The 13,555-nt window shown below is 39.4% G+C and overlaps 1 protein-coding gene across 1 annotated transcript in view; it reads left to right on the top strand.

Moving 5' to 3' along the window:
* pmfbp1 (polyamine modulated factor 1 binding protein 1) overlaps window positions 1-13,555 on the top strand; it is an 840,874-nt gene that overhangs the window by 174,719 nt on the left and 652,600 nt on the right. Inside the window, 1 exon segment of the mRNA XM_085991731.1 lies at window positions 8,117-8,184. Coding sequence (XP_085847857.1) covers window positions 8,117-8,184 — 68 coding nt within the window.

Genomic DNA, 13,555 nt, shown 5'->3' with positions numbered 1-13,555 from the left:
CACCCTCCCAAACCATGCACGGCAGAATGTGCGCGCAGCAGTACAATGGTCCTGCTGCCAGCAGTCCTTAAAGCTTATTTCAAAAACCGCATACAAGTTGAGCGTCCCGAATCCGGCAGCCTCGGGACCGAGGCCGAGCCAGTTTTCATGTTTTTCCAGACTTCGGTACGTGTTTCTGATGTCCAAAGTCCGGAAACGCCCGAGCCCAGGTTGCGATATTTCCGGACTTTGGACATCAGAAACACGTTCCGAGTCCAGAAATGCCTGGGCCCATGTTGCGATATTTCCGGTTTTTGGTAAGCCTCCCTCAGGGTGTCCGGATTCCAGAACATTTTACGGATTCTGGCCGACCCTGTCACCAATCGTCCCGGATTCCGGAATATTACGGATTTTGGACGCTCAACCTGTAGGAGGAGATTTTAACAGGAAGACTGTGTAGGAGGCCCGAAGCTCATTCTTCATCTGGAAGTCCTGAAGGAAGCGATTTTTACGGCCGGATAATATTTGAAATCGGACCCCCGCCCGAATTCGGTGGGAATGACATCAAGGCAGGAGTGGGAATTGGGGCAGGAGCTGGCTACTGCCTGCAATCCAAGAGAACGGTTCCCGGCATAAGTTAAGTGCTGGGGCGGGGTTCCCAACTATGTTCCCGCTAAACTGTGCGCACGGCTGCGCAGTCATCTGAAAAGTCCCGCGCAGGTTGCTTGCCGGCTTTTTCATTGTAAATACCGCACACGCGCAGAAATTTAAAGCGACCGCGCATTAAAAGAAACAGGCCGCACAGAACAAAGTGCAGCTTACAGGGAACATTGGTTCACAAATAGATGTTTGTATGTGGAGGGAGAGGCCTGAGGATTCTTTCCAGGGCCCGTAGTAGAACTCCTGCTCCACCTGGCCCCCAAGAAATCTGACCGAAGAATGAAAACTACTGCTTATTCTGGCCACCACTCTACTACATCCCGGCAGGTTTGTCTGGCAGGTTTGAAGGGGGACTTTCTCTCAAGTCATCATAAAAATCATGTTGAAGTGCTGATGAAGCCATCGGACTGCAACATTGATACTTAAATTAGGCACCGTGTGCCTGCAGAGGGAGCCTAGCCGACTTCAAAGCTGGCAGATAAAATGTCGTCGGGCGGGAACGGTTTGGACTCGGCCCCTTTTAACCTCTCCCGGGTGGAGGGGGCGGTTGTAATTGACTCCATGCTGTCTAATAACCTATTTATGCTTTTTAGCCTAACTACTTCTAATATGACACATTTAAAGCAACAACTTGGCTCCAGTAATGATGCATCGTAATGTCATGCATGACCAAATTAGACAAGATCCTAAAAAAAAATTGTTCTTTGCTGGTGACAAATGATCTCATAGTCAATGTCATTGATAAAAGCTGATTTTTGGCACAGAAGTCCCAGGAAATTATGGTGTAAGTGACTCACGCTATTACTTTCGCACTCCATAATTTCCTGGGATTTTTGTGCTGCTCTGCCATTTCCCTCTCCAACTAACAGCTCTCTTTTTATAGTACCGTCCCGCTTTAAAATCAATGGCAATTGCAAATTTGCTGAACCACTGTCACTATGATCAGCGTTGGTGCTGGTGGGTTTTCTAATTTAAAGATCTATTGTTATTTTACCTCCATTATTTTTACTCCACTGTGTGTTTAATATTTAATTACATATAACGCTTCCTGGAGTTAACTGAATGAATCAATTATTTTTCCTTTTTTAAATAAAGAATCAATACTCTGTTCACTAATTACTTGTTTTAAAATCAGATATTTTGTTTTTATATAAGCAATACAAGAATATAAAATATTTAAAATATGGCAGCACTGCAGAAGGTGCAATTCTGTTTGATACAGAGACAAGAGGCAATGAACCTACAAGCCTTAACCCTTAAGATCCATTCATTTGTTCTTGCTTAATTCATTTGAGTCTGTGCTGGCTCTTTCGAAGAGCAATCCCGTTAGTCCCACTCTTTCCCCATATCCCTGCAATTTTTTCTCCTCCAAGTATTTATCCAATTCCCTTTTGAAGGCTACTATTGAATCTGTTTCCACCCCCCTATCAGGCAGCGCATTCCAAATCCTAACCACTCGTTGCGTAAAAAAGTTTTCCCTCATGTTGCCTCTGGTTCTTCTGCCAATCACCTTAAATGTGTGCTCTCTGGTTAACGACCCTTCAGCCATTGGAAACAGTTTCTCTTTATTTACTCTATCAAAGCCCTTCATGATTTTAAACACTTCTATCAAATCTCCTCTTCGCCTTCTCTACTCCAAGGAGAACAATCCCAGCTTCTTTAGTGTATCCACGTAACTGTAATCCCTCATCCCTAGAACCATCTCTTCTGTACCCTCTCCAAAGCCTTCACATCCTTCCCAAAGTGTGGTGCCCAGAATACTCTAGCTGGGACCGAGATTAGTGTTTTATAAAGGTTTAGCATAACTTCCTGGCTTTTGTACTCTGTGCCTCTATTTATAAAGCCGGCCCTGCCACCTTCAAAGATTTGTGCACAAACACCCCCAGGTCTCTCTGTTCTTGCACCTACTTTAAAATTGTAACATTTAGCTTGTATTGTCTCTCCACATTCTTCCTACCAAAATGTATCACATCACACTTTTCTGCTCTGCCATGTGTCCGCCTATTCCACCAGCCTGCCTATGTCCTCTTGCAGTCTATTATTATCTTCCTCGCTGTTTACGACACTTACAAGTTTCATGTCATCTGCAAATTTGGAAATTGTGCCCTGTACCCTCAAGTCCAAGTCATTAATATATATCAATAACCGCAGTGCTCCTAGTACTGAACCCTGGGAACACCACGGTATACCTCCCTCCATACAGCTGATGATGTTGAATTGTATGAGATCCAGATAGGATCTGCTGTCAGTGTCAGCCTAGGGTCACAGACCTGGAGGGAAGTTATTGCTGAAACTATTGCCAGCACTATATTCCGTGTCCGAGCTGGTGCTGCCACTGGGTATGTGGGCCTGAAGTGCTGCTACTGCCAGTAGACCTGGGATTGTGGAAGACGAGGACTGCTCCAGCTAGCAGGAGATCTGAAAGACCAACATGATGTATATATTTTCCAGGTTCCTGTGGCCTGTAAGTCGAATTTAGCAATTGGACTTGATTCTCCTCCCCTTCTCTCTGCTCTGTACTTTGTCCACATGGGAACATAGGAAAATTAGGAACAGGAGTAGGTCATTCAGCCCTTTGGGCTTGCTCTGCCATTCAGTGGCTGATCTGCACCTCAACTCCATTTTCCCGCCTTTGCTCCAAATTCCCTTAGCATCCTTACCTAACAAAAACCTGTCTTGAAAGCTCCACTATTCCTAGCGTCCTGTTTTCCTAGCGTCCACAGCCTTTTGGGGGGCGAGAGTTCCAAATTTCTACTACCCTTCATGTGAAAAAGTGCTTCCTGATTGTGCTCCTGAATGGCCTAGCTTTAATTTTATGATGTCCCCTTGTTTTTTGATTTCCCCACAGAAGAAATAGTTTCTCTGTATCTACTCTATCAAATCCTTTTAACATTTTAAACACCGCAATCAGATTGCCCCTCAGTCTCCTATACACTCGAGGGAATATAAGCCAAGTTTATGCAACATCATTTGTCCACGTCGCCTTGGACAGTGACTATTGGTTTTATTAGTTCATTCTTGGTCTGTGGGGATAGCACAGCTAAGTCAGACCCAATCTATCTATAATCTATATTTCTATATCTACCTATATATGTATTTTTACTGTCCTTTCTAGACCAGGGATGCTAAAATAATTTATAATTTCCTATTGCCTGATAAAATTGATGAATGCCGATCAAACATGAGGCTTGGTGCCATGCTGTGTAATGCATTTTTATCTATTTAATGTAATGCATCCCTAACCATTCTCCCACCACATGTGCACACACCTTTTTTGTCACTTGGGAGTTTAATCTTAAAGATGCATAACTTTTGGACGTCAATGAACAGGAAGAAATGACGTTTGCGTTCTCCCTCCTGCCCTTTAATACTAAGATTGAAATATCCAGGAATGACTGGATACAGTAGATGTGCTGTAATAACCAAGGGCAGCACTTCTGCTTCATCGTACTGAAGTCAAAAGCATTGGGTTGCTCAAAGATCAATTGCAGGTCTTTTCTTCATCTCTACCAGGTATTTATTCAAATACTAAATGCTTAGAGACCATGGGGAAAAACGACACCTACAGTCACTCTTTAAACATATCAATCTCATTGATACCAGAGCTATGGAGTGGATGTGCTGCAAAAAGTTACTCTTTTCCTACTTTTGCCCGAAACAAACTGCATGGTGAAACTGCATAAATACGATTATTAAAATAATTAATGCATTCAAAAATTTAATTGCAAGGGATGCATGTATGGGTAAGTATACTTTGTAGGTCCCCTTCAATGGAGTTTTAACTATGACCTGCGATTTATCACCAAGTTTTAATCTTTTGTCCTTCAAGGAGTGGCACCTGTACTCAAATTATTGTGAAATTCTGGAATTAAACAATATTAGTAAGAGTTTCTCTCTTCACAGATGCTGCCTGACCTGCTGAGTATCTCCAGCATTTTCTGTTTTTATTTCAGATTTCCAGCATCTGCAGAAATCCCATCATCTGATGCCACCGATGACATTGACGGGGCATTCCATGTTTTTGCAAATATATCTTTTATTGATTTTTGTTATGAATAGAATTGTGTAACACCCATAAAGAACAGACCAATTACTCATGGGCTGTTCTTTATAGGTTTTAAAAACTTTAAGAACGTACCACTTAACAAAAAGAAACGTCGTTGTCTGAAGTGAAATGCATGGCTGCTGATTGTTGTACTGCAGACAAATGTGCTCATTAACAGTTTTTTTGTATGCAGAAATGTCTCTTTGGTGGGAACTGATCTATGGCTCATTTTGGAAACCTGATCTTGGTTAATATTCAGAAATTAACACTTATTTAAAAAGAAAATTGTACCTGTGCAATGATGTCATAAAACTTTGATGCATCTAACACCGCAGGAAAACTGACTAAGATACCATTGCCCAGCAGGATAATTGTTCTCTTTCCCCTTCCGGAGAATTTTTGTTCATTCCTGTCAACTGAATTATTTTAGCCATAATGTACTAAGTGAATACTTATAACAAGAAAAAAACTGCAATGCTGAAAATGTACAGCAGATCAGTCAGCGGGAGAAAAGATAAGTTCAAATTTACATTATAACCATTCTTAAGTTATCAGTTAATCCCGAAATGTTAACTTGGATTTTTTGTTTTATTGGCTGATGACTGATCTGTGTATTTCCAGCATTTTCTGTTTATTAATTGAATACTGAGTTTTCACCATGTTTGCAAATGAGTCACTTTCTTTACACTATGCTGCATCATTTCTATTGTTTAGGAAAAGTATGTACAGTATGAAACCAATTACATTTCAGGAAATTTCAATTGCATTTCAAAATACTGTGCTCACTGAAAATTTACTATGAATTTTTTAATGAGAAAAAGGCTATTTATGTAACAGAATTTAACAGCACAGTACCCATAATTGTTATGCCACCACTATTTCCCATATTGTGTTGGGGAAACATAGCAATTTTATTAAGCTAATTTGCTTGATTCAGACTGTAATAACTTGTAATAGTTTAAGACCTTGTGTTTTTCTCAGGGCTTTGACGGCTCTTTTTAAACAAAGGTTGATACAGTGAGGATCATACTATTCTTCCGGAAGACTCTGATGTAATTTACTTTGGTTATATCTCGTCATTATTAGGGAATCCACATAAAACATTTCTTGTAATACATTTTGAACCCAAAGGGGGATCTACTGTATGTTGTGTCTAATATTTGTATTTGTTACACCACTTTAAAAAAAAAAAAAATTCCTACTAAAAACATTTTGACGATAAAATCACTTCCATTTATTCCGTGTTAATAGTGAATAGTACTCTGAATTATAGATTGGCAACAATATACTTGCATAAAAATACGTTTAGAAGCTGTTTCTCATGGCACAAAAACGCCATCATCAAATACACTTACAGATTGCTCCTGTTGAAAAACCATTCATTAAATATGCAAGTCTTTTTTGTATTAATAGGAAGCATTCCAAATATTATTCAATGCTAACGAAAGTAGATGTCATTAAGGTTTCAAGTGCTAACTTTTCATTTGCACAGAATTTGACAGTCTACAAAGACGCAAAGTCAGTGCATGCATATAAATAAGTACCATCTTACCAACAGCAGTGAAAAGTGGTGCCCTGAATACCAACGGTGTTAGTCATCAGTGACTGAGTGATATTATCCGTTGGGTAAATTAGTGAAAACCGTTGGAAAGATTTTTCTGTAATTCAGTTATGTATGTAAAGTAGATCAAATATTCAGTATTGGAAAAAGGATATCCATATTGATAAATCCATTCACAGGCAGTTGAATTGGTACTATTCAGGACTATAATAGATGACTGCATGCACATTTATGTCATTATGTTTATAATTCCATGGCAAACGCTCCAAAATTCCAGCACCATTTGATTCGAGCTACATTTACGAAGGCATTCCTCCAGAAGAAAAAGCAGAGACTTCTTGCAATAAAATTTAAATTATTTTGTATCCAAGTGATTCTCACTATTTTGCATATCATTATACCCATGTAAAGAACAACAGCGACATCTGCATGTTCACTGCACAAAATGTCGCCGTCAGCAGTGTCTGGCTTTTTTCACTAGCTAATTGTACAGTAGAGTCACGACGTACCTCATTTGAATATTAATATTGGAATCAAAAGCGAGAGCGAAGGAAGGAACAAAGTAGCCTAATTTCCAAATGAATTCATGTGTTGTACATCAGCAACAGATTTCCATGCTTAATTGTCTTTTTAGTTTTCCCAGGAAGTAATTTTGATTATCTGCCAGAACTAGGCAATGTTGGGGTGAATGAATTAAACCATTGAGAAGATACACAAAGGCCTGCGATTACTATGTTATTCATGTATGAAAGTGACAAAGACCCCACTGTATCTGCCGTGTACGCATAATAGGCTTTCAGACTGAAATAATTGATTAATCACATTAATGGTTTAATAGTGGCTATCAAAATCAGATGCACGCTAATTTGTGCAGAAATAGTTGACGCATGTGCTCTCTTACTTTTAGGCAAACAAACGTTGGAAGGTAATGATCCACGATTTCACTTAATCTTCACTTCTGACATTCTCTTTTTTAATTATAAAAAAGTTTCCATTTTCACAGAAATTAAGGAATTAACACCGCTTCCCTGCAGAGCAACATTTCCGTATTAGTGGGATCCATGTTCCCTTAAACCTCCTTTGTCGTATCATTTTGAATATAATTTTTTTAAATTGCTGGTGTAATAAAATTAGGAATCCACAATGATTTCCAGCCGCCGTGTTTGAGATGTAACAAAGTCAGCGGATTAAAAGGGGAAAAAAAAGCAGACAGTCCATTGAGCAGACCAGCTTCTCTGATATGGATCATATGAGACTCGCATTGTATTCATCCCACTCTGAATACCCCATGCTTAACCAGCTTAATGATATGCAAATGAAATATGCATAAAACCATTCTACTGTAAGATGATTAAACACTGGGGACGTTAACTGCCACCACATGACTGTTTGACTGTAATAATTTTAGAACATTCACTTTGATTGCGGCGTATGGAACCTAGCAGCTGGTAGAGCCCGTGACCCATTTAACGTTATCCCTCTGCAGAGAGCTTTTTTCCCCTGAACGTCGGTTTTCACAGGCGCCACTGCCATTGTATTCCAGCCAAACGCTCGTAGATTCTTTCCACAGCACAAACGCCTTGTTAACAAAAACCTCCTCCGTTTACATGCAAAAGTACATACTTCAAAATGAGAATTTACATTAAAAGATAATTCCAGAACTCATTATAAATTGCCCAGAAGATGCCAGGTTAAAATCCATCACCAGCAGGTTGATTCGGCAGTGTATACAGTTTGCATCATATGTGTGGCACTTGAGGAAGTTGCAGAAGTATATCCATTACATTGCTGCTGTTTCATGTTGTTTTGTAAAATCCATGTGTAATTATTTTCAAAATTCCTTTTGTACTTTTTGTCCCTTTTGTTTTCAGCTCTCGTCGGTAACGCTGCGTGCGATGCCAACTGAACACCTTTCGGGATCCACGGCAACACTTCCACCGTAAGTAAAAGGCACTCCCTCCCATATAGAGGGAAAGATTTCATTTTCCCATTCAATGTACTGCAGGATTTATCCAAGTAGCACCTTTAAACCTTCTCACTTCAAGTTTGTACACGTCTCTGTGGCATCCCTCCTCCTTCATTCCCATAGTGGATCTTGTAAAAGGCTACAGATCGGCCCATTCATCTCCCTGGTGATAGCACTGAATGCAGATAAATCTCAGGCTGCCTGCCTGCTGCAAGAGTATGATTTTTATTTTCCTTGTGTACCTGGGTCAATTGATGGTTAAAAACACGCTCCAGATTAAACAGTAAATCTCCAATGTCCTGTCAGTAAGTATGTGAGCACCAAAATTGCCTTTATTCCCATTTTTGTAAAGTGCAAGGCATAATTTTTGCACAATTCCTTGTTTTTTCTCTGTCAAGTGGCAGTACCATGCAGACATGTACGCTTGGTTCACTGTCATTCCCCATGGCATCGGATAGAAAGCGTTACTCCAAAATAGTTCCTTTGTTTTTTTTTGTTGGTACTGTTTTTGTAAACGAACTTGAATAGAAAACAAGTCGACATCGAACAAAACACTGGCTCATGCTTTGACAGTTGGCCATATTGCCCCTGGCACCATGTCGTTGCTACTGTTTTTTCATCTCCTGGCATCTTTCGAAAAGGCAGTCGATGGCATGGCGGCTTTTGTCTTCGAAGGGGGGAAAGTATCCGCAGTCGCTTCTGCACGGCCAAGCAAAAGATGATTAAACACAGACAGTGCACACATCCTTGTTTTCAACTTGAAACATGTCCTCTGAGGAAGGATTTACAGTGGAGCGCATGGTAATCCTGCCAGTTGCGCCTTCAGATATGACTTCGTGTTTGCTGTAGGGGTCTGGATAATCTCCCTTGGCTCAACAGTTCTGACAGACGTACATACGGGCCCTAGCATACCCGCTGTTATCAAGAGAGCTGTGGCGCTGCCAGTGAATGGATGGCAGTGTGCCAGCTCTTGCCATTTGCGGCGGCTTTCTATAGACTTGACACTAATTAACATAAGGGTTAATTGATTTTAAAAGCTGAAGAATTACAGTTAACATTCCCAAAGGGTAAACACACCAATAGCTTGGCATTACTGCCGTGCTGGCGCAAGGAAGCCCGCAGCAGCAGCAGGAACAGCATCGGCTGCTTATTGGACTATAGCTGATGGGAGACGACGCTTTACAGTCTCATCTGCTACAATATGTTGCAATGATATTTTGTTATAAATAATCAAAGCCTATTTAAATAAAAGCTGGAATGAAGTTGTAGAGAAATTTTTGTCATAACACCCTCGGGCTTTATTGTAATCAGTAAATTAGTCCCTTCTGTCATATTTGATTAAGTAATTATCAGCATACCGCTTTACCTAACATTTGAAAAGATGAGGCAAAGGGGGAGAGACATTTAAATTTTTTAAATACTACTCTTCTGTAACCTTCTTGCTTTGTAAGACAAGGTCAGAGCTGACTAATTGGCTCAGGTGCTTAATTTAAATAAAGTACCTCATTAAAGCAAAGTTATTTCCTGCAATTAAAGAAAAAGAAAGAAATGAAAAGCTAGAACATAGCTACCTGCTTTACTTAGGTAATTTCTGATGGTTACTGAAGGAATTTCCTTTACAAATCGGAGGCATGTTGTACAATATAAAATCCTTTTTCAGTAAAAAGAACTTGGTTTGTGATATCAAAGCTTGCTGAATAGGAGGCAAAGAAAGGAGCTGTAGCAATGACAGGAATCCATTATGCAAATGACCTTCATTTGCATGTATCCTACGACTAGAATATGTAAATGAATTGCATAATTTAGATCTGGCTGCATCTGTCTGAAACTATTACAATAAGTTAAAAAATGGGATTGCAGATTTCAAAATTAAAATGTGGCATATTTACCAAAATAGATCATTGTTTTTATTAAGACAATAGGAAATTTAAGTACATTATTACAAGGGACAAATACTGAATCAAATCTTTTTAAGCTGATTTTTAAATTTAAATCTAAATTTTCTAATGCATGCAACTGTTTTGTCACATTCAAACTGTGGGAATATGACACGTATTAAATTGGAATAGTTTTTTCAAGTTTTCTTTTCAAATGTGAGAACTGCTTGAATGTGTGAAGAACCCAGTCATTGCAATAAACTTAGTTTTATAAAATACTGTTCACTCTCATTTTTAGGATCAGATCTCTTTAAAAAAAATATAATGGACTACAGACTTGAGATTATTAAAACAAAACTGTAAATAAGGAAACTTAAAAAAAAGTTTGTGGAACAGCTGAAGTAATTAAAAAAAAATGTATTCAACCTAACGTGTTTAAAAAATCAAATCTGCTTTTGTTCCATCTTTAAATTTGATAAAATAAAAAAAGCCTCATTTGAATTTTATTTTATACCTAACCATTTTGTGTGTGTGAGGGAGGGTGGGGGGAGGCTTCTGTCAGTGTTATCTCTTTCAGCACCATCAAGTTTGAGTCCAAGATTCTGATTTGATTTTCTCTCGACCTGTGCATTCATATTTTGTTTCTGATTCAACTGTGCATCTTTTGAAGACGGTCACAGCTATCTAAAGTCTTCTATCCACAACATGATATCGCTACTTGTAGGTGTTATTTTCTTCCATCGTATGCAGCTTTCTCCTAGTTTCTCCCCATCCCTTCTGAGGGGATGGATGCATTTCCACCAGTGCAGCAGCCTTCTGGGGGGAAAAATTTGGTTGCTTTGCGCCTCCGTTAGCGCCCTAAGAGGACGCTAATGGGGCACAAAGCAACTAGTGCCTGGGCGCGGTGATGTTTGCGCCGCTCGCGAAATTGACCAGACATTTTGCAGCGGCGCTAAACACTGCAGCCACGATCTCCTGCGCCCACAGATCGCTGTGTAAAGGAGTATTGGGTACTGAGCAGCACTTTGCAGGTTCATTTTGATTTGATCTTCCTTACATCGATTTAGAAGAGACTATGGGGGCTGCACTCTGAGCTCTTTCCCTGGGCCTCTCCATTGTTCTTTCCAGCAGATTTGATGTACAGGTCTCTCCAGGCTGAGATTCAAGGCTGCAATGAGCAGGGTGTGGATGGAAAGCAAGATCGACCCTCCCCTTTAAGAACTGGCCAGCGCCAGTGTGTTTGTGTTCCATTGCTGACTGACATCACATGAGCTTCGCCAGCGCTCTAAGGTAGTGCCTCGCTCCTGGGTGCTAGCGCCTTAAGAGAGGTGTGTAGTGCCTGATTTAGCACTCCAATCACCTCCAGGGGTGATAAAAGCCAAGTTTGCAGTCGGAGGCGATAATTTGCGCCCAGCCGATAATTGCGCCCCAAACGGGGCGATACCAAATTTCTCCCCCCGGTATCTTGTCAAAGTGGCAATTCTTCATTTGTGATCCTAGATGGTGAGTGTCATTAGAATATTTGACTGTGAGGGCATCACAATTGGCCCAATCCTATCTTTTCTTTATGTTTACACAAATGCAGGATTCCTTTTTTTCCCCGCCATCCCAAAAAACTATAATGATCCTGATTGAGATCAGTTGACTCAACATTTATAGGGGTTGAACCTGGGACGTTTTTGGTCTGTATAGTTTGGTGCTACACTATACACTCAATTTACCAGCTTTGCTATTGAAGGAGCTCTCTGCATTCTTTCATTATTAAGTAAATAAGTAAAAGTGGAGTTTATTGAAGAGAGAAGTTAATGGCTTAATAACAATTGATCCTTAGATAGTGGAGACAATATTTTTGTAAGAATTTTAACCTAGGGCAGGCTGTAATCCTCAAAGCAATTCTTCCTTCCATCCCCTCAAATTCGCTAAAAGAAGGTATTTAATGCATTGTCCACCCATCTTTTTACGAATGAACACTAATTTTCTACCTTAATCACTTATAAACTTGATGAACTTTTTTCATGATAATACTTATACTATTAGATGAGGTAGAAAGTGCCCCTGCAAGTATTTTCAGCTCATGAATATTGACGACTTTAATAACTTAGACTCTATTGGAACTTAGCAATACTTATTTTACTTCCTGTATAATTATTTTAAAAAATGAACAGCAAGAGATTTCTGTGCAGAATTAATAGATCTGTGCGATGTCAAATGTTGTGCATTATAAATATAAATGCATATTGAAAAAAGTATAAAGTACTACATAAGAGCATACTTATTTTGTAGAAAATATTTTAAGCCCTTAGTTAACAACTGTTTACATGTCTCTCGTAAACTATTTTCTCACCGTTTCACATCAAACCTATATTTTTGTTGGTGAATAATAACATACAATGTCAGATTTATAGTATCAGTATCTGAAAATTGACTCTTTGCTGCCCAAAGTTAGGAAGCATTTCTTCACATCAGAAAGTAAGATGGTCCTGTCTGAGTTGGATCAGTGGTTTTCTGCTTGTTTGAAGTTCTATTAGCACAGGGTGTCTGAGATGATGATGCCCTGCTTTGTGATGCATGCTGGTCGCAGTACATTGGTTCAGATGGTATTGGGAACGAAAAACACTGGCTGAAATCACACTATTATTGTTAACGAGCATCTTTGCATTGAAATTACTCCATGAGGTATTAGTAATGGATGTGTTACCATGTAGGTATGAAATTCCTTTGTCCTTTTAATGAAGGTTTTAACGTGTTTTATTTTAAATGGGTAACACCGTAGCTGAATTTCTGGATGGAGGAATTTCATCTAAACATGTTCATTATTAAAATTCCACAACATGATTTTAACCAAGTTAAATTTTAAATTGTTTTATGTAAAATGCAGGAGAAGCTTGTCCTTCCATCTACTCAGTTTTGTTGCTTTAGCTATATTCAGTTGTGTTCCTTTTAATTTGTACTTTACTATACCAGCTCACGAGCATTGTTAGGTAACTTTTGGATGGAAAAGTTTACCACTTTACTGTATGGTCATATAATTGATGCAACAATTCTATACACTTTTTTTCCACGAATTAAGATCATCAGCGTTGTGTTGAATGCGTTATTGAATGTCACATACAAAATTGACTGCTCCCATGGTGATTCCAACATGACTGTTGCTGAAGCAAAATGAGATTTCCACAGAATAGTATGAGTAGTGTGCAATAAGAAAATTCTGATGATTAAGGCTATCGGTTTAGGGAACATTTTAAAATACTGAAGAAAATCTAGGAAGACAAGGATTTCATACCATAACACTAAGAATATACAGGTAGACTATCCTTTATCCGCACTTCTGAAAACCGAAAACCTCTGAAAACCGAAAGTTTTTTTGTGGAGCGTAAGTCATGCGCACGACATAACCCGAGTGGCGCCAAACATGACCCGACGCGGCCGATGCTTTTCTGACCTGATTTGCGGGCCAGCTTAGCATA

Source organism: Somniosus microcephalus, chromosome 6 (assembly GCF_052327205.1).
Source record: "Somniosus microcephalus isolate GS21.2 chromosome 6, FLI_Smic_1.0, whole genome shotgun sequence".
NCBI classification, from domain to species: Eukaryota; Metazoa; Chordata; class Chondrichthyes; order Squaliformes; family Somniosidae; genus Somniosus; species Somniosus microcephalus.
Note: the sequence above shows the minus strand (reverse complement) of the source record. Positions and strands in the feature narration are given on the sequence as shown.